This window comes from Glycine max, chromosome 11 (genome assembly GCF_000004515.6).
Source record: "Glycine max cultivar Williams 82 chromosome 11, Glycine_max_v4.0, whole genome shotgun sequence".
NCBI classification, from domain to species: Eukaryota; Viridiplantae; Streptophyta; class Magnoliopsida; order Fabales; family Fabaceae; genus Glycine; species Glycine max.
The window spans coordinates 4,438,590-4,459,854 of NC_038247.2; the positions used below are offsets into that span (position 1 = coordinate 4,438,590).

The 21,265-nt window shown below is 33.3% G+C and overlaps 2 protein-coding genes and 1 pseudogene across 3 annotated transcripts; 1 reads left to right on the forward strand and 2 right to left on the reverse strand.

Annotated features, from left to right (window-relative positions):
- Positions 1–602: 602 nt before the first annotated feature.
- Positions 603–7,419, forward strand: LOC100788440 (serine/threonine-protein kinase SRK2I). 2 transcript variants are annotated; one of them, XM_003537314.5, is made up of 9 exons: positions 603–1,097; positions 2,275–2,349; positions 2,437–2,538; positions 2,619–2,672; positions 2,818–2,910; positions 4,801–4,893; positions 5,526–5,630; positions 5,718–5,816; positions 6,408–7,419. In XM_003537314.5, exons 1-9 carry the CDS (start codon positions 927–929, stop codon positions 6,693–6,695), a joined length of 1,080 nt encoding a protein of 359 aa, XP_003537362.1. In that variant the 5' UTR covers positions 603–926; the 3' UTR covers positions 6,696–7,419. The 2 variants fall into 2 exon arrangements, with proteins under 2 accessions (XP_003537362.1, XP_014619344.1); XM_014763858.3 differs by having other exon boundaries at positions 614–1,097; positions 7,161–7,419.
- Positions 7,420–8,121: 702 nt separating this feature from the next.
- On the reverse strand, positions 8,122–13,048 carry LOC100817860 (probable disease resistance protein At5g66900). The gene is made up of 6 exons (XM_006590600.4): positions 12,861–13,048; positions 12,092–12,760; positions 11,086–11,489; positions 10,564–10,934; positions 9,375–9,646; positions 8,122–9,126 (listed from the first exon to the last, which is right to left on the reverse strand). The coding sequence occupies exons 2-6, from the start codon at positions 12,714–12,716 to the stop codon at positions 8,291–8,293; spliced, it is 2,508 nt and encodes an 835-aa protein (XP_006590663.1). The 5' UTR covers positions 12,717–12,760; positions 12,861–13,048; the 3' UTR covers positions 8,122–8,290.
- Positions 13,049–15,754: 2,706 nt separating this feature from the next.
- On the reverse strand, positions 15,755–20,386 carry LOC100818393 (probable disease resistance protein At5g66900; annotated as a pseudogene).
- Between the last annotated feature and the right edge of the window lie 879 nt (positions 20,387–21,265).

Sequence of the window (21,265 nt, forward strand, 5' to 3'; positions counted from 1 at the left end):
AAAAATTTATAAATTTAAGATAAATTTATTGTTAACCATTTTTTTTAATTATGATGGATTATGTAATGGAGTCTTGTATGCAGTAACGGAAAAAGTATTATTTATATTATAATTTAATTATAAATTTACGTTGAAAGGTGTATTTGGACAGATAGCCGCAGTAATTAAAAAAAGAAAGAAGTGTGAGGAAAAAAACAATAACAATTGAGTTGGTGAGAATCACGAAAGCAAAGAGAATGGACCGTGCCACATGGACTTGATCCAATCCAATGAAGGGACCCCGCTGTCACTTTTGTGGCCGCGGCCTGACAACAACACTCAACCAGCCCAATTTTATCAACAAAATAGCTTCATGAAATAACCCAACAAAATAGCCCGCATCCATTGCTAGATTTTTTTTATCCATAAAAATTAAACATGATATCAGTAAATTTAGGAACTCAAGACGGACTTGGGAATACTTTTGTCCCATTTTTCAAAAAAAAAAGAAAGAAAAATAAAATCAACTACTGATATAAAAAAATTTCAACATTCACAAATTCTACTTGATTAAGTGTTTATATCCCATTAATATCCATTGCTAGATTTAGATCAGATAGATAAATGCACAATTTCACTTTACATTACATTACTACAAGTGAAGTAAGAGACAAGGCAACATTTACTGCTACTAAATAAAATAAACGGCACAGTAAAGAAAATTGTTGGCACAGCATTTCCGCAATATAATAAATAATACTGGCAAACACGAAAATGCTGCTTACGAGGCAACCACCTTAACCGGCGTCATCCACAAAACGACGTCGTCACTGTCTCTCACAAGTCACAAGTCTTCCTTCCCACTTGCACCCTCTCTCTCTCGCCGGTCGCCGAATCTTTCTCCGCATCCGCAACCTCCGCCGTATCCGCCTTTGATTCTTCAACCGATGGATCGGCCGGCGACCGGACCTGGCGTGGACATGCCGATCATGCACGATAGCGACCGCTACGATTTCGTTCGCGATATCGGCTCCGGGAATTTCGGCGTCGCAAGGCTTATGAGGGATAAGCAGACGCAAGAGCTTGTTGCTGTTAAGTATATTGAACGCGGAGATAAGGTTAGTGCTAATCAGCAAAAAAAAATAAAGGGTTTTATTTTTTGGGGTGAAAGGAGAAAAGGAAAGAAAAAAAAATTCACATGTTCGTTTTTCTTTTATTGTGGTCGGTTGGATATTGATGCCGACGTATGATGCTACCTCGTAGTAAGATGGTTTGGGTTTCTATTTTTGTTTCGGTGCTTGTGAATTTTTTTTTTTGTGCCGTTAATTTATTTGGGGCTGTTTCGTTAGTTTGGGTGACGTTTGCTAGGGATATGGTTGCTGAATATGGGAAATTTGCGTAGCTCAGCTGGCTACTGGAGCCAGTTAATGATGCGTAGGGAAAACGGAAAGAGAGAATGCTAATAATCAATTAATCATGCACTTTTTCGGGTTTCTAATTGGGTACTGGTGATTGAAGTGTCATCCATGTGGCAATTCAGTTTATCTTCCAACTTTTTTCTAATTACAAATTTTTCTCTTGTCATTATTTTTTGAAAAAATAAAATAAAATCTTATATATGTATGTTTTGAACTGACTTAATGGATGATAGATAAGTTTCATTGACGAGGAGAGGCTGCTGAAGAAATAAGGGAATGATGCTATAAAGTTTAAGTGGGGATCTGGTGCTTATTGTTTGTCTGGCTTGTTTTTGATTGTTGTTGTTGTGCACTAGATTAAGAGTGCAGTTTATGGACTGTGAGACATAAATTGATAAAATCATTCTTGTGTGAGCTTGAGTTGTTGGGATAATGTTAGATATAAAGCCATTCATGTGCTTTCACCAATTAGCTCGAGCTTTTGGAATAGTTGGTTCATGACATAGCATTGAAACTTCTATATCATATGGTCTGTAGTTGGTCCTTATTACCCCATTCTTCTAAATAAAAGATAAATTTCTGCGCAAGGTAAAGTGGGTGTCTATGCTTCAAGCCAAGAAGGGTTTTTGTGTGAGGAGGTGTGTAGTCAAATGTTGGACTGCTTCAGGTGGTGAATCCAGATCATGTGATTTAAGTAAATTTTAGGTTTACAGATTCACAAAAGAAATAGTGAAACAAGGAATTTTTTTTGGGTATTCTAAATCATAATTTTGATTCAAGTATGATCAAAGATCAACTTTTATTTGTTGCCAGTTTCTTTTTCTTGTTGATGAAGCAGTAGACTTATCTCTTCCCTATCATTCGTTGTGTGTCACAGATTGATGAAAATGTTAAAAGAGAAATCATTAATCACAGGTCTCTAAGACATCCTAACATTATCAGGTTTAAGGAGGTTGGTATATTTTTATATTTATATATTTTTATGTTCAGAGGTGGAATAATCGTATTCAGGGAAAATGTTCTTTGAAATTTCACTCAGGTCATTTTAACACCTACTCATCTGGCCATTGTAATGGAATATGCATCTGGTGGAGAGCTATTTGAGAAAATCTGCAATGCAGGGCATTTTAATGAGGATGAGGTTCTTATACAATTTGTTTACTTTTTCTTGTGCTAGGTTTCTATTTCCTGTGTAACTATTAACCCATTGATATGTCACAGGCTCGTTTCTTCTTTCAACAACTCATATCTGGGGTCAGCTACTGTCATGCAATGGTAACTGATCTCTTTCTCCCTCACTATCTAATATAAATTGTATTTAACCTATGCCAGAATGTAGTATAGGCAATGTGTCAATCTTGAGTATTATGTCTGATGTGATGTATGAGTCTTATGTATCATAATATGTCTCCTCATGAAGGAAGTGTGTCACCGGGACCTGAAGTTGGAAAACACTTTGTTGGATGGAAGCCCGGCACTTCATTTGAAGATATGTGATTTTGGATACTCCAAGGTAAGTGTTTCTTCTTCATAGTGTGGGTTCCATGCTTATATATTTTACTGGATGTGTAAGCTCTGTTTCAGTAAGTTTACCTTTAAATGATATTTTTGTCATATATTTAATTGCACCTTTCTAATAGCAGCTCAGGCTCCTTCGAAAACTAGCATATCTGCAAATTACTTTCTCCATAAGGTTGTTCTTTAGTTTTCTTATGAAGCTATTCTGTTCTACTAATATAGACTACTGTATTGAACTTGGGTAACTATCTCCTTGAGTTACTAAAAGGTGATTTTATTCATTTTTGTTATTGGAAGGGACAATTGTGCATAACTATGATTGCGAATTTTGATTATCTGAATTATTAATTAAGTTTGTGCTTGATCCATTCATTAGAATTGGGCCTATCCCAAGTCTAAGTGATAGAGTGCTAGACCAGAATGTAAGCTTGAATTCTGAAACACTCAGGATTTGGAAAGTGTATGTTTATAAGAAGAGAAAAACTAGTGAGAAGAGGATTAGGAGAATGATAAGTTCATTAAGTTGGCTGGTTGGTTGGGGTGTGGGGTGAATATAGGGAAATGGAGGAACTGTGGAAGTTAGATTTGCATATTTGTTTTGTTTTAGATAGAGAAAATCTCTTAATCTCTTGGGAGTTGATGCTCTGCAAGCTGTAAATGGCTCAGACTCCATTTGTGGAAGGCTGACTGATGCCCCCAAAGATGGTGGATAAAGTAGAAGTGTTGGAAGCCAAAGTTGTTGTATTTGAGGATTCAATGAAGTTTCCAATGGTAATTTAAGCAATGACTTCTTCAAAGATGTTGGATCCATACTCGTATGATGAACAAGGTAGTGGAAGCAATAGGGGTGTTGGTGTGACCCTTGGTAGTGGAGGAGGAACTTCGTTTCTGGTGTAAGACCCCATTGATGAGTATCATATGGCGGTTTATAAGGTTGAACTTCCCCTAATCGATGGTATGGATCCTGTTGGGTGAATAACTAGGGTGGAGACTTATTTCAAAGTTCAAATTACGTTGGATGACGTTGAAGTTAAGTTGGCTAAGCTAAGCATGGATGGTGCTACCATCTACTTGTTTAATTTGTTGAAGGAGACCAAAGAAGATGCCTTGTGCTGCATTCACGAGGAAGGGGAATTCTTGGTGTTGATTTCTTCACCAATATGCGAACAAGGCAAAGAGCTCTAATATGAAGTACAGCTGATCTGGAGATGAAGCAAATTATTGAGAATTTACTGGATGATTGTAACACTAGACTTGGGTTCAGTACTTAAGTTTACACGGATGTTTTATTGCTTAAGGGCAGGTTGGAAACACCTTATTCCTCAGCTTCTGTTTTTCCCCCTTCACTTTTGAAAGAATTCCATTTCACTCCTATGGGTGGACATTTTGGGTTCTTGAGGAATGAATATGCATAGAAGGATATTGTGTAATGTATATTGGATTGGTATAAAGTAGAAGATTCAAGAATTTGTAGAGGTGGATCTGCTGTTTGTTATTGTTTTTCTGACAAGATTTATTTACATTTGTGAAGGTGATAATCCATTTAAAAGTAGCCAAATTTGAATTTAAGTTGATCATTGGCATTCCCTTGCTCTGTTCTGATCTTTGAACTTTCTTCTTGTATTTATGTTTCAATGTTTCACGTACAGGAGGACAACAAAAAACTGAAATGTTTCCTGATGTTCTTGAGGCATCTAATCATTTAGTTGTTGCACACCTTTGCAGTGTTAATTAAGATAATTCAACTTGTATCTGTGTTGTATATTTTATGGTATATTGTAATTAAAATAGAGGTCATCCATGTACAAGTAATGACACATCAAGGTCCATTAATAGTTGATCAATTACTATATCCTACAAATCTAATAGATTTTGTTATTGGCAGTCTTCGGTGCTTCATTCACAACCTAAGTCAACTGTGGGAACTCCAGCATATATTGCTCCAGAAGTATTGCTGAAGCAAGAGTATGATGGCAAGGTAGAGTACTCTTTAGTTTCATAGTCTTGCTCTTTTTCTGTATTAATCTCATGATAATTTGTGTGCTAGTGAGTTATATTGACTTATAAACCCTGGAATAAGGAGCTAAAGCAATATTTTTTTTTTGATAATCTATATGCCATCACTGACTCCAGTTGTAATTTTTGCCTGCTCTCTAGATAAAGATTGTTGTTATTCTGGTTGTCTTCTATACATAGTTCATGTCTTCTTGGCACTAATTGAACTTCTCAACTTAATTTACAGTATTTATTTAAATCTCTAGTTTTATTAATTATAAAATAGCAGATAATTGTTGGTTCTAATATTTGTGCCATAGCATGATTCACATTGCAACATTATGGTGTCAATTGATTCGTGTAACTAACCTCACCTAATGGGAAATGGCTTTGTTGTTGTGAACTTGTGGTTGTTATTGTTATTGTAGGATTTCTCATATTTTTAATGTGCATACACTAATGAAGCACCTACAGATAAGTGTGCATTCTTGAGTCTCAACCATGTGATGAAATTGGATTGCACTTTGATCAAACATTTAAATTTTTTTGTTTTTCTAGTGTGTACGTTGGGTATCTTAAATGGATTTTTTTATGTTGTCATGCACTTAATATCAGATTGCAGATGTCTGGTCATGTGGAGTAACCTTGTTTGTGATGCTAGTGGGATCATATCCTTTTGAAGATCCTAATGATCCAAAGGATTTCCGGAAGACAATTCAGGTTGATCTAATATTTAAGATATTTGCATGTTTTCTTTACAAGCCTCTGGTTGCGTGAGCACAACCTGTTTTGGTTGGTTCCTTGCAGAGGGTTCTCAGTGTCCAGTATTCCATTCCAGACAATGTTCAAGTTTCTCCTGAGTGTCGCCACCTTATCTCAAGGATCTTTGTTTTTGACCCTGCAGAGGTAATTTTTATTTTCTAATAAATCAACTACTTCTGTGTATATACAATTCCTGAGGAGTTTTGTTCTGTAGATGCATTTTTATACACTACCACTACCTTCCTCCCACTTGAAAGTGTTGGTAGAAGTTCCCCCCCCCCCCCCCCCCCCCCCCCCGAGTTCAAGCACTATATGATCTGGATTCTTGAAGGATAACTTTCATGTTTGGCATCTTTCTTAATACAAATAATATTATATATATATATATATGGAAATAAATAAAATAGCCTTTCACATTTTCTAGGTCCTGAGCCACTTAAGTTTTATATCTAGCATCAAATAGGAATGTCTACCATTATGACACATCTTAATATTATACCTTTCATTTTCTTGGTCCTGCGCTGCTTATATTGTAAATCTAGCATTGATAAGAATATTGTAGGCACAGCTACATTCAATACTATATAAAATAAGAAATTGTGATCATAGACAGCAAGGAAAATTGCTCATAGCATATTATGAATCAAACCTCTTGATTGTATAAGGTAGGGATTAACTTCCACTCTCACTAGTTTATTGATTTATTCCTTATGCCTTTGGACATTAATTTGACAGAGAATCACTATTCCTGAAATATTGCAAAATGAATGGTTTCTGAAGAATCTTCCTCCTTACTTGATGGATGAAAAGATCATGGGTAACCAATTTGTAGAGTCAGATCAGCCCATGCAGAGCATTGATACGATCATGCAGATAATTTCAGAAGCTACCATACCCGCTGCAGGGACCTATTCTTTAGACCAGTTTATGGCTGATAACATAATAGATGATGACATGGATGAATTAGACTCCGACTTTGAGCTTGATGTAGATAGCAGTGGGGAGATAGTGTATGCCATATAATTTAATCATCGTCTGCATTTTAGAGACAGCATAATGAAAGTACAGCATCTTAATATTCAACACGACGATCTCCCTTAATTTAATCATGGAAAAAGAAATTTGTGGAGATCGTATTTCCTGTAAGATTGGATGATACACAAAGTTCATCATGTTAATTTGTATGTTGTATGCTTCTTGGAACTGCCGAGGAAGGGAACATGATTCTTACTCTCTAGAAGGCTTGGTGGCTTAGAAATCATAACTACCCTTCCCTCTTCTCCTGTTGAATACTTGTTATATATATATATATATATATACACACATTAGGCTTTTTGTTGTCTCCTGTCAGTTATATTAGTGCCAGGATTCTTGTTTGCATATACCTGCTTTTGTAGTTTTGTACACATACTCCTTGTTACCATTCCTCTAGGAGTTCTTGCGTTTATCTTGTGATCTAGAGCATCTCATTCCTGTTCACCATTTCAGTTTTTTGCATATTTCCGATGGAACATTGTTGTACCTCGTCCTCTTCTATGCTGCAATGCAAGTCACGAAGCTGTGAATGCTACTAAAAAGGATGTGATAAGATTATACAATACTAGAATGGGGTGGACGGCCTTAGGATTCTACAATAATGTGATTCATCTCGTTGTATGTGGGGTATATATATTTTGATCTTTTTGTTCCTTGAATTGCCTTCTTCGGAATGGTATTTTTATGTGTATGATAAAATGTTTTCATTCAATCTCTTGCTTTACGCATGGAATAATTTCGGGTACAGTATCTAACCAGTTTAATTAAGTATATATTTAATAATTTTTTTATCAAATAAAACTTTATTCATAAATTTGATAGTGAAACTTGTTAAAATAAGTTAATTAGAACTTAATAAAGAACCATATGTTACTTTTCATAAACTTAAATAAACTATTTGAAATGTTTCCTTGGTCTATTTTCATTATTATGTTTTTGTAACGTTTAATTTGTAATTGTGATGATTAGTTTGAAACTTTTTCCAATGAATCTTCCTCTCTGCGAACAATTATATTGAAGAACCGTTATTCATCTCCTTTCAAATGCGGTGAATATATTAGCTTTCCAACACAAAAATGAGAAGGACTTGCTCCACATTAGTGTGCAAGCCAATTGCAAATTCAACTCATCCAGTAATATTTATGCAATTTTGTGGCCGATTAGTGAAGCTGCAATGGAAGAATAGATCTCGATAACTCTTGCAAAAGCAACAAAACACATAATATATATAACATTGATAACCACATTTAGGTATCCCTTACCTGGTGTATCATGTTATCATGACCATGTCATTTATTTATTTATTATATATAAAAGACTTTGGTTTCGCGAATATCTACCAAAATTAATTAAAGGCAATCTCCTTTTTTTTCTTCAAATAAATAAGAATATATTGCGTAGTTGGCCACAAATATAAATGAACATGCTAAAATTACACATAAAGTGTTCTTTCAAGCCAAATTGATGTGTTATATCTACAAAATCACTAACACAAACTCCTACTTTATTCATTACATCTACATGAACATCATTGTCCAATTTCAACATGATTCTAAGTCACTATCAATTTCAGGAAACAAGTTTCAGGAATGAACTCCTGGAAGCCAATTCAAGTTAATCTCCATTGTAGATATCTCTATCTTCAACTTGGGCATGGTGGGGAAGTTTTCCCACAAGGCAGCTATTTCTTCGTCACAGATCACATATATTTCATGCTCTAAATTTCCAAAATTAACGACAGAGTACGGAAATTCACTCAGTTTTGAGCAACCCTTCAAGTAGAGCTTCTCAAGCTTCTTCAACTCACCAATGTCGTCTGGTAATCTGGACAGACTTACACAATCTGAGATGTCAAGACAACTTAGCTTGTAAAGCCCTTTAACAGAATCTGGCATCTCTACCAAACCAGAGCAAGAACATAACCTTAGAACTTCCAAATTCTCGAGCTTTGCAATATCTTGTGGCAGTGTAGATAGCCTGTGACAGTTAGTGATACTAAGCTTCTTCAACGGGGTGATGTTACTCATCCCATCAGGCAATTTAACCAGATCATTACAATAGTCAATGCTCATCTCCACAAGATTTGGCATTGCATCTGAGATTTGGATAGAACAGTTTTCAAAAGCCTGCCTTGTATTACACATATGAAGGGACAATTTTTGCAGATTCTTCAATATGCACAAGGAAGGGACTGAAACCTTTTCCAATCTAATTCTTTTCAAGTTAAATAAAGAACCAAGTAGCTCAAACTTGTTTAATTCTGAACGATGGAAACCATAATTTGTGACTAACAGAACTCTAAGTTTACTCATCTTTTCTGTGAACTCTGGTAATGAGTACTGGCTAGAGTTGAGATTTAAAACCAGAACCTCAGCTTCATCAGGTAGCATGTCACACCAATCTGAAGTAAATGTTTCATCTGCAGAAGCAACGTATTTGACATCAATAATGGAAGATGAAGTATGGCACATCGCAGGAGTATTTCTTATTAGTCCATACATTTTCAAAACAGTTGCGATTCCCCCCCCAAAGTATGTGTCACCTTAATACAACTAAGCATGCATTAATTATTTACTACCTTTATTCTTATCTGTTGATATCTCAATAATGACTTTTTTAATCATTGTGTATTTGCACTCCCTAAAATTTGGACAAAGAGAAACATACCAGTTGAAATAGACAATATGCGTGCAGCAACTCTTAGCTGTTTCTGTCTATACAACATTCTGAGGAAGAATGAGGACATCCGGCCAATGACTCCTTGCTCATCCTGTCCTATCCACCATTCAGGACGATTATCTCCATTTAAGTCAATAATCAGTCTTTCCCTCTGTTCAAATGGTTTCTCTTTGCTTTGACAGATTGATAGCTCTCTAAGGAGATCATGCAGCATAACAAAGTGGTTATTGTAGTACATGTCTGCATCCTTTGCTACTTTCCTGGACAACAAGATGAACAATTTATGTCTTTGCTTCATAATGACAAGCAAAAAGTTACATATATCCATCCATTCTTCTTGAATTTAAACTACTAAATTCATCCCAAAACGTCTTATGCTGTTATGCATGTACTAAGTTTTTCAATTATGCTGAAGTCGTAACAATTTAAACTTATATTACTTCATCCACTAACCAACCAATTTGTCCATGCATAAATGCTTAATAATCCGCCCAATTAATGCATTGGATCAACAATTACTATTATTCCATCATATTTTTTTAAAACAAATGGATTAAGATATTGAACCAATGATGGTTATATCCTTTATAGGTGTAAAGGCCCATTGTAGGTTCTTTAAGAACAGTCTTTGAAATCATTACTGTAAAAAAATGAGAACTATAAATCTGAACTATATAACTATAGATGAATGGTCAAGATTATAAATGTTTTTGAAGTCTTCAATATATTAAATACTTTACTTTTTTATTTAATACTTTCTATAAAGTATTGAGATAATTTGTAAAAAAGATATTATAGGGGAATATATTATCATCATTATTATTATTATTTGGTCATAAACTTTTGCGTAGTGAGATGAAAAAAAGCTCTACTACTTCTATTTTTACTTTATTTTTCTAGCCTAAAGATGTATACCAAATAAACTTTAAAAAATAGTTCAAAAATCATTGATAAAGAAAATGAAAATAATCAAATTATAAATCAACTAAACAAACAAAGCTCAAATTTTAAATTTATCTTGTTCAATTAAATGGTTTGAGTTGCCTCATGTTTTCCACCAGTGAAACCTAAGTTATTAGCTTGATGGATTCATATGCATCCCTATTTCAAGCCATATAGGCTATAATTAAATTAAATCAAGCATTAGAAGTGACCAACAGGGAGAAGCCATATATACCTTGTGACTATGACATTAATCAAATTCCTGATGGTTAAATCATGGATGATGGTCATTGCATTCCTACCATTTTCATCAAGGTTATGCAGTTCTGCCCACATATCAATAAGGGCAGCAACAGGAATCCTTTGGTCTTCAGGAAATAGTCCCAGATCCATGAAGCACACCTTTTCGTTGATTTTGAACTTATCCTCCAATATATCCAAACTTTGTTGAAGACGAAAAAGCAAATCAGAACTACTAGACTCCAGCAGAATGGATTGACTTTGCAAACGATCCTTCATATTTTGCCACACCTCATAAGGCTGCTGACAGAGTGATCCTGCAGTGACCTTAAGCGCCAACGGTGAACCCTTGCAACCTCTCACAATCTGCATTATTTTCAGCGCAACATAGTAAAATCAGTGAACATGAAGATAAAAGGCTCAGGTAACTAGGCTGTTCATATCCTAATGCACAAGGATGAACATGACAAAGTAACAAACATAAATTTTCTGTATTATGGAGAAGTAAAAGATGTACCTCGTCGACAAGTTTTTCATCAGGCATGTATGAGCTCTTGCCATTCAGCTGTGCAAAGTGACAGAAAAGGGCGACCGCATGATCATGATCAAGTTTATCCAATTGGCATGGTGTGCCAAATCTTGGAAATGAAACCCTTGAAGTCACCAAGATCTTGTAATCAGGTATGTCTATTTTAAACTTCTCAACAAGGGCTTCTGAGCTAGGCCAAACATCATCCAAGACCAACAATATTGGATTTTTCCCAACAAGCCTCAGCAGAACTCCCAGTCGGTTGATTGCATCTTCGTCACTTTGAAACTTAGGCACCGGACAACCACAGTGTTCAAACAGTGTCTCTACAATGTACTTCAAGTTTGGTGTTTTTGAGACGGTGACAAAGAAGATGTTTCCCTCAAACTTTCCTATTCAAAACAAAACAGCTTTCTAAACCAACGAGAATTTGAGATACAATTCCACAATGCATGCCATACATCATCACTCACTACACGAGCTAGTGATTTCACCAGGAGAGTAATAATTTAGATCAATAACACCTCATAAGATGATCAAGATAATTAATTACTCGTTTGGTTGCTATACTTGTACAATCTTTATGTTTTAGTTTCTACATTTAGAAATTACTCGTTAGTCTATTTTGGTCTTTACCGTAACTAAAATGGATTAAAAAGTACATGTGTAGGAACTAAAACTGAGTTAAAAAGTATATATGTAAAGACTAAAACGACTAGTGTAGAGACTAAAGCGTAAAGATTATGCACCTAGATGAGCAATTAAACCTTCCAGATGGTTTTAAATAGCGGTCCACAACCGCAATTGCGACAACAACGTCAAGGTATTTTGAATCTATGCAACCACACAGCGACCACAAATATGGCCGCATCAGCTGCAGTATAAAGGTTTTCTGGTTCACCACAGCAACCGTGACCGCAATTTAAAGCCATGTAATCTACCAATTCAAACAAAGTCTTATGCGGATGAATGAGAAGAGAGGGAAGAGAGTTACCTTTGACTTGAGGGTCCCAACAGATCTTCTTAGCAAGCGTGCTTTTCCCCGATCCCCCCAAACCAGTCAAGACAAGAACAGAAACACCATCCTTGAGCAAGTCAATCCTCAACTTGCTCAAAGGCACATCCATTCCCACGCACTCAGGTTCTTGGGGAGCCCCACTTAGACCCCTTAAATGGAACGAGTGCCTGAAATCCTCCTTCTTGGATAGAATTTCCAGAATCTGTCTCACACTGGCCACCACCTCCATCAAGTCCCTCTTGTTCTCCGCCGGAACGTTGACCGAAAAGTGCCTCTTCAAATTCGCGTCGTTGCTCTTAAGCTTGCTCTGGTAATAAGGGAAAGAGAGCATTCTCCAGCGACCGAATTTGGAGCACTTGCGAACCAGCTCTTCGCCAGCTTGCATTTGAGACTCCAACCTCGCTATCTCCTCTATGGGGCGATCCAACATCTTGTTGTAACGCTTCATCTCCTCCACTTGAGGAGCCAGAGAGTTTAAGGTTTCTATGTTGCTCTCGAGGGTGGGTCCGAAGTCTCGACCTTTGTTTATGGTCGCAATTGCCCCTTTCAGCAACTCCCCCATCACTGCCCCCACGGCACCTCCACTGAACAGATCTGCCATCACTAACCACACCCAGATGACAAAATTTTCAACTTTTTTCCTCTCTGGAATCGAAGTCAAACACCGCAACAGATGCAACAATTGTTGTCAAATGAAAACGAAAACGATGAAAACGATAACAGTTGTCTGAGATAAGAACCAAACCAAGTTGAATGAAGTGTGAGGATGGTGCTATCGATCGCCAAACGCGATTTTTCGTTGTTGCTTTTGGTCTCTCGCTGTGTTTAATTTTATAGTATGATTAACTTTGGCTAAACCAAATTCACGTCTTCGACCTCTTTGCCCAGCAACTTACAGGAAATAGGAAAGGAAGGATTTTAGTGTTTGAATGAATCACTCTCGTTAGGAATAAACTAGAATAAAAACTTCAAGAGTAAATAGTTAAATTTGTAGAATGATATTATAATAAATTGATTATTGAAAAATAAAAAATAAAAATTTAGTTTATGAATATAGGAAAAGTAGGATAAATTACTCTTACATTTGTAAGATTATTTTATTATTAAATTAATCACTAATTTGACAAGAAAAAAATATTTTTAATGACTAATTTAATAGTAAATTCTAAAGTTTAAAACTAATTTTATAACATTTTTATTTTACATTTAAGAATTAAATTGAAAATTTTTATCTTTTAATAATGAATTTATCAACGTTTAACATTTTCAATAGCAAATTTAATTATTCACCAAAGCTTTACATAAATAAGATAGGTTAAATTACTAGTTTCACAATTCTTACCTTTGTTGTCTTTATAATTTTAAAATGATTTTTTTAGTTCCTATCGTTTACATTTTAATTCTAGTTTTTGAAATTAATTTTTTTAGTTCCTATAATTTATATTTTAATTTCTTTTTAGTCCTTATCATCAAAATATGAGTAATATTATCAATTACAATTAACTACAAAAATATTAACAAGTAATCCGTAACTAAATTATCACAAGATAATTTGTAACATAAAAATAGTTGATAATTTATAATTAATTTATAGTTAATTACTTTTATATATTTTTTTGTAGTAAGGACTAAAAGGTAATTAAAATATAATTATAGGGACTAAAAAGATCACTTTCAAACTATAAGGACTAACAATTAAAATATAAAATATTAGGACAAAAAATAACACTTTTAAACTATAAGGACTAAAAGAGAATTAAAATATAAATTATAAGGACTAAAAAAATCACTTTCAAATTATAAGGACTAAAAATGTAAGAATTGTGAAACTATAGGGACCAAATGAGTAATTTAACTTATTATCAATTACAATTAACTACAAAAATATTAACAAGTAATTTGTAACTAATTTATAGCAAGATAATTTGTAATAAAAAATAATTGATAATTTATAACTAATTTGTAACTAATTATTTTTATATATTTTTTGTAGTAAGAACTATAAGGTATTTAAAATACAAATTATAGGGACTAAAAATATTACTTTCAAACTATATGGACTAAAAGAGAATTAAAATACAAACTATAAGAACTATAAGAACTAAAAAGAACACTTTTAAATTATAGGAACTAAAAGATAATTAAAAGGTAAACCTATAGGACTAAAAAAATCACTTTCAAACTATAATAGCTAAAAAGGTAAGAATCATGAAATTATAACCAAATGAGTAATTTAACCAATAAAAAATAACCAGACCAAGACTTTATTGTTTGCCCCCCTTAAGTCACTAAATTACTACTTTGGATAAAAGTTTGTAATTTCAACGATCAGTTTTGATTTAAATCAATGAAATAAGTGTGAAAATAAATTAAGATAAAAATATATAAAATATTTAAACTAAAGTAGATAGTAGAAATATGAAACTCAAAGACTATCTAAATTTCTAAATTAGGATGGATGATCAATTATAGTGTGATCCACTAAAATTGGTCTTAAAATATTTCTATCAAAAATTTAAATTTACCTTAATTATAACTTGAAAAACCGATAACTTTAACAACGATGATGAGTTTATGGTGATTAAATTTATGAGAAAAAATTATGAAATTTTATATTTCAATCTAATCACAATTGAAATAATTTTTAAGACGACTATTATAAATTAAAAATAATTATTATTATAAAAGTTAACAAACTTATCATATACAGTGATAATAAAATAAAATAATTTTATATTATCGTTTATCTTCTTTTGCTATTATAGTTATGTTTGACAAAATATTTCAACTAGTTTCTAATCTTTTTTCTAATTGAAAAATTCACTTGACTATTTTGTAAGTAATTTTTTTTAATAATTTCTAACGTTATTTTTAAATGTTATTTGAAATAACATTTTTTTAAACCTACCTTCTAACTTTTTCTTACACTTTTATCTTTATTATATTTATTTATTTTCCTTGTCACCTTTTTAAATGAATAATGATTTTATTATTTTTCTGTTATTTTATACTTTTCAACTATTTAAGTCTTACTAAATTCTTTTAATTTAGTAAGATAATTTTTAAGTTTTCAATTAATTTTATTCATAATTTTCAAATTTTAAAAAAGTTATATTTTTTCATTTTGATCAAATCAAATCCTAGACCTAACATATTTATTTGAAGTATCATCAAAAAATAATTTAATTAATTAAAAAAAATGTATATAAAATTAACGATTGAAAGAAAATTATGTTTTTTTAAATATGAGAAATAAAATAAAAAATAAAAATAAAAATAAATGAACAAAAATTACAAATTACAAATTAAAAAACCAAAATTTCAATTTAATCTTTTTTATTTAATATTCTCCCAGTGATGTTGAAATGCAATAATAGATCTGAAAACTTGCAGGTAACAAAATGTAAACTCTGCCCTTAATAACCTCATTGAGGACTTTACCTGGTGTATCATGCAATCATGACCATCAGATTATGTCATTTTTATTTTTTTATAAAATAAAGACTTTGGTAAGGTTCTGCAGATATATGCCAAAGTTAATTATAAAATAACACAAAGTCGTGTTCTCTTCACTACATGAACATTGTTCTCCAATCCCAACATATTTCTGAGTCACAATCAGTTTCAGGAAACAAAGTATCAGGAATGAACTCCATGAAGCCATTTCAAGTCAATCTCCCCTCTAAATATCTCTATCTTCAAATTGGGAAAGGCACGAAAATTTTCCCATAAGGTTGCCGTTTCTTCGTCACAGATCACATTTATTTTATGTTTTAATTGTACAAAATTATCGACGAAGTATGGCAATTCAATTTTGAACCCTTCATGACCAGCTTCTTAAGTTTCTTCAACTCACCAATATCATCTGGTAATTTGGTAAGACTTACACAGTCTGAGATGTCAAGACAGCTTAGCTTGTTGAGCCCTTTAACAGAATTTGGCATCTCTACCAAATCAGAGCAGGAACATAGCCTTAGAACTTCCAGATTCTCAAGTTTTCCAATATCTTGTGGGAGTACAGAAAGGTTGTGGCAGTTAGTGATACTAAGCTTCTTCAATGGGGTAATCTTACACAGTGCATCAGGTAATGTTATCAGATCCTTGCAATAGTCAATGCTCATTTCCACAAGATTTGGCATTGCATTTGATATTTGGATAGAACAGTTTTCAAAAGCTTGCCTTGTATTACACATACGAAGGGACAATTTTTGCAAATTCTTCAATATGCACAGGGAAGGGACTGAAACCTTTTCCAATCTGATTCTTTTCAAGTTAGATAAAGAACCAAGCAACTCAAACTTCTTTATCTCAGAACGATCAAAACCATAATTTGTGACTATCAGAACTTTAAGTTTTTTCATCTTCTTTGTGAACCGCGGTAATGTGTATTGGCATTGAAGGTTTAAAATCAGAACCTCAGTGTTGAAAGGTTTCATGTCAATCCAATCTGAATTAAACGTTTCATCTGCAAAAGCATCATATTTGACATCAACAATGGAAGATGAAGTGTGACACAACAAAGTGTATTTCTTATTTGTCCCTCCTTTTCAAAATAATTGAGACTTTAAAAAGTTTTTTTTTTATATTCTAAATATGTCACTATATACAACTAAGAAGGCGTTAATTACTTTTTTCCAATTTCCACCTTTTACTCTTGTATCTCAATCTCAATTAAGTAGAATGAGAGCACCTTAAATCATTAACAGAGCAAAAGGATAATGCAGTCAAATGAACTTATATTCCTTTAAAATAGGGAATAGTTAATTATTTTTAATCATTGCGTAAAAACTCCAAGGGTAGGATAATGCAGTCAAATGAACTTATATTCCTTTAAAAGAGCAAATTTTCATTTCTAATAAAAAAATTCAATTTGATGATTTTTTTTTTAAATAAAAGAAATAAACTGAAAGATAACATAAACCCAATTCATAATCTTTTGTTTATTTTATTAAACATTACGTAACCCGACTTCAGCCATGCCCTAGAAGACAATTTTTTTGAAAATGGGAGTAGCCTCTCTCGTTTGTGTACGTATGTGCATCCGTATGCATAATTTGGAGAGAGAGAAACATACCAGCTGAAATACCCAACCTTTAAGTGTTTATGTGTTATCATTCTGGGGAAAAATGAGAATATTCGGTCGATGATTCCTTGCAGATTTTCTCCTACCTACCATTTATTAGGACGATCATCTCCCTTCGAGTCAATAATCAGTCTTTCTCTCTGTTCAAATGGTTTCTCTTTGCTTTGACGGATTGCTAGCTCTCTAAGGAGATCATGTAGAATAACGAAGTGGTTATTGTAGTACATGTCTTCATCCTTTGCAACTTTCCTAGACAATCAGGGAAGAACCAAAATGTCAACAAGATGAACAATTTTACTTTTTTGTTTCATATATATCCATGCATACATTCTTTACTTATTTAATTTAAATCTTAGACCACTAATTTTATCTCAGCGTTCGCCCACACATATATATGGTATTTGATCCAACTCAATTTTTTCAGACCATTTGTTTTACACCCCCTTCATAGAAGATCAATTTAGTGAATTCACCAATAAGGCCACTGATATAATTAGTTTTTGGCAGTATTATTTCTATGTTTATACATGTTTTTTGGAGTGAAGTTTGCTTAATTTGAATTATTTTTTAAATTATTCTAAATCCTCCTATAATATTTTCATGCTTATCCCGAAGTAATTTTTGCATGATGATGGTACCTATCTAGTAGCATAACTAATCAAAAGTTTAGGATGTTTTAATTAAAATAATAATAACGTTCAAATTGAAATATTTGTTAAAGTTATTTTAATATTTTTCTAAGCTTTTTATTGGCTATTCCTTCGTATAAAATTAAAGCATTAAATGTTTTTAAGATATTAAATATATTTATTTTTTCATTGAACATTTTTTAGAAAGTATTAAGATGATTAATAAATAAATATTGAAAAAAATATTATTATTATTATTATTTGGTCACAATTTTTTTTTGAGTGGTGGTCATAAACTTTTGTTTAATGAGAGTGCAACAAAAAGCCCTTTTAATTCTATTTACCTTATTTTCTAGCCTAAAGGTACCTACTAAATAAAGTTAAAAAAAATTAAAAAAGAGATTGATAATTAAATTATAAATCAATTGAACAAACAAAGATTAAATATTAAATTTATCTCACTTTATTAAATGAGTCGAGATGCCTCATTTATTTCACATTCACTAAAGTTTTTAGTTTTTAGTTTTTTTTTTTTTTAAAGAAAAGTGTCTAGTTCTTAGTTTGATTGATTCATATGTTTGAAGTCATATTATATTATAGTAAGAAAATATTCCATTCCTTGTAACTAGGAAATTAATCAAATTCCTGGTGGTTAAATCACGGACGATGGCCATTGCGTTGCTACCATCACTATTAAGGTTATGCAGTTCTGGCCACATATCAATGAGTGCAGGAACATGGATCCTTTGGTCTTGAGGGAAAAGCCCTAGATCCATGAAGCACACCTTTCCGTTGGTGGGGAGTTCATCCTCCAACGTATCTTAACTTTCTTGAAGATGACGAAGCAAACCAATATGACAAAAATCCAGAATGGATTGACTCTGTAAACGATCCTTCTTTTTTTTTTTTTCCCACATCTCAAAAGGCTGCCCAGAGTGATCAGCAGTGACCTTAAGCGCCAATGGTGAACCCATACAAAAAGTCTCACAATCTGCAATTAATATTAGTTTCAGAGCAACATAGTAAAATCAGTGAATAAGCCCTGACAAACAAACATAAATTTCTGTCTCACTAGTGTGAATGATTTTTGAAGAAGCACCACGTGTAAAAGATCTTCTTCAGGCCTGTATAAGCTGTTTTCATTTAGTTTAGCATAATGAGTGAAAAGGGCTACTGCTTGATTGTGATCAAGTTGACCCAACAAGATCTTGGTGCCAAATCTTGGATATTCAATCCTTGAAGTTACCAAGATCTTATAATCAGGTATGTCTATTTTAACCTTCTCAACAAGGGCTTCTGAGCCAGGCCAAACATCATCCAAGACCAACAACATTGGTTTTTTAATCATTTTCCCCCACACTCCGCAGCAGAGCTCTCAATCGGCTTGTTGCATCGTCATCGCTTTGAAACTCCGGCACCGGAGGTCCACAGCCTTCAAACACTGTCCCTACAATGCTCTTCAAGTTGGGCGTTTCAGAGACGGTGACAAAGAAGATGTTTGCCCCGAACTTGCCTACAAGTAAATATATATATATATATATATATATATATATATATATATATATATATATATATATATAATACAGTAGCTTTCTATTTCTAAACCAACGAGAATGAATGAATCGCTCTAAACTCGAGTTTATACTAAAAAATAAAAGAAAGTTTACGTTTAATTTGAGGGTTCCAACAGATCTTCTTAGCGAGTGTGGTTTTGCCGGATTCACCCAAACCTGTCAAGACAAGGACCGACACACCATCCTTGAGCAGGTCAATTTTCAACTGCTTCAAATGTTGATCCATTCCAATGCACTCTGGTTCTTCGATTGCTCCGCATGCATTCTCCTTCTCCTTCATGATTCTGATGTCGGACTGGATCTCCATGATGTTGCGCCTAATGTGAACAGGCTCAATCGTAGTCGTGTGTCTCGTCAGATCAACCGCATTGGCCTCAACCTTGCACTGGTAACAAGGGAAGCAGAAAAATCTCCACCAAGTAATTTTGGAGTACTTGTCTACAAGCTCTTTACCAGCTCAACTGTTTAATCTTTTCTACTTCTGGACTCAGAGACTTGAAGGTTTCTCTGCTTCTTTCGTGGGTGGCTTTGAACTCGCAAACCTTGCGAATGACCACAAGATTGACTTGTCTCGGAGAACAAACGAATTTGTAATCAAATGGGAGGAATATCAAATATGTAGTATGTGCAACTCACAACACGCACCGAACCCGCGTTTTTTCCTTTGACGATTAATGGGTACTTGGTCTTTCTGTTATCTTACTTTATTCTCTTCACTGCTAATGCATACACTAATATATTCTGTCTACACAAAAAATGTCTTTGCTGAACAATTCCTCTCTCTAGTTTCCCGACCAATATGCAGACTCGCTACCTACACGTACGCTTTTGTGTAGGCCATGCATGGCTCAAGTATAGTCAATGTGTTCACTCCTATCCCCAGACTTGTCCTTGTCCTGTGAATCAAACCCAAGACGTTAGAATTACAACATTCTAGGATGGATATTGCTATTGGCACTACCCACCCACGTGGCTGTCTTTTCATGCTATTCCAAAATTGTCCCCTGCCATAATTCATTATAATTTTGTTGTACACTTGTAATTCCAAAATTGCCTTTTCATGGTTATGCAAATGGGGGTAGAAAAAAAAAATAACTATCAAAATTATGATTCCATTTTAATTTGTTTACACCCCCATTTTCAAAAGGGGAATATTTTTCCATTGTACATTAATAGTTACACAATGGAAGTGTGCTTTTGAAATTTTTTTGCCATTCTCATATTCACAACGGGAATATATTTTTATTTTTATTGTGTAACTATCAATGTATAACAAACATATTTTCATTGTTATATTTTTTTTATGCACTTTACAAAACAAAAATTAAACAAAAATATGAAATTATGATTTTGTTGTGTAAAAAAAAAATACCAAGTTGGGTGATTTGATAGAAACAAGAGAGAAGAGAAGAGGTGGAGAAGGGTTGGTGTGTTGTGAAAGAAGAATAGGAAAATGAGAGAGCAAAGGGTTGGGGGTGTAGAAAAAAAAAAAAAAAACAGATTTGTCAAATTACTGTGTGACTAGAAGTGCCAATAATTTAAGTAGTGAAAATAATTGTTTCCTTGCATATTTGGACTCCTAGTAATAGGAAACATTAGTAGTCAAAATTGGAGGCTCACTTGAATTGGCTCATTTTGGGTTGTTTAAAAGGTGAGTTAGTTTAATTTGCAAGTTAATCAGGTTGACTCACTGGAATTAAAAAAAATAGAAATATTATTTTATTTTTTCTCTAACAAAATATTATAATAATTAAACATTTAAATTTAAACTAATGTTGCGTCATTTGTAATTGTAGAAATAATCATGAAATAATTAAGGATAAAATATATGATATATCTATAATCTATATATGCATTATGGTAG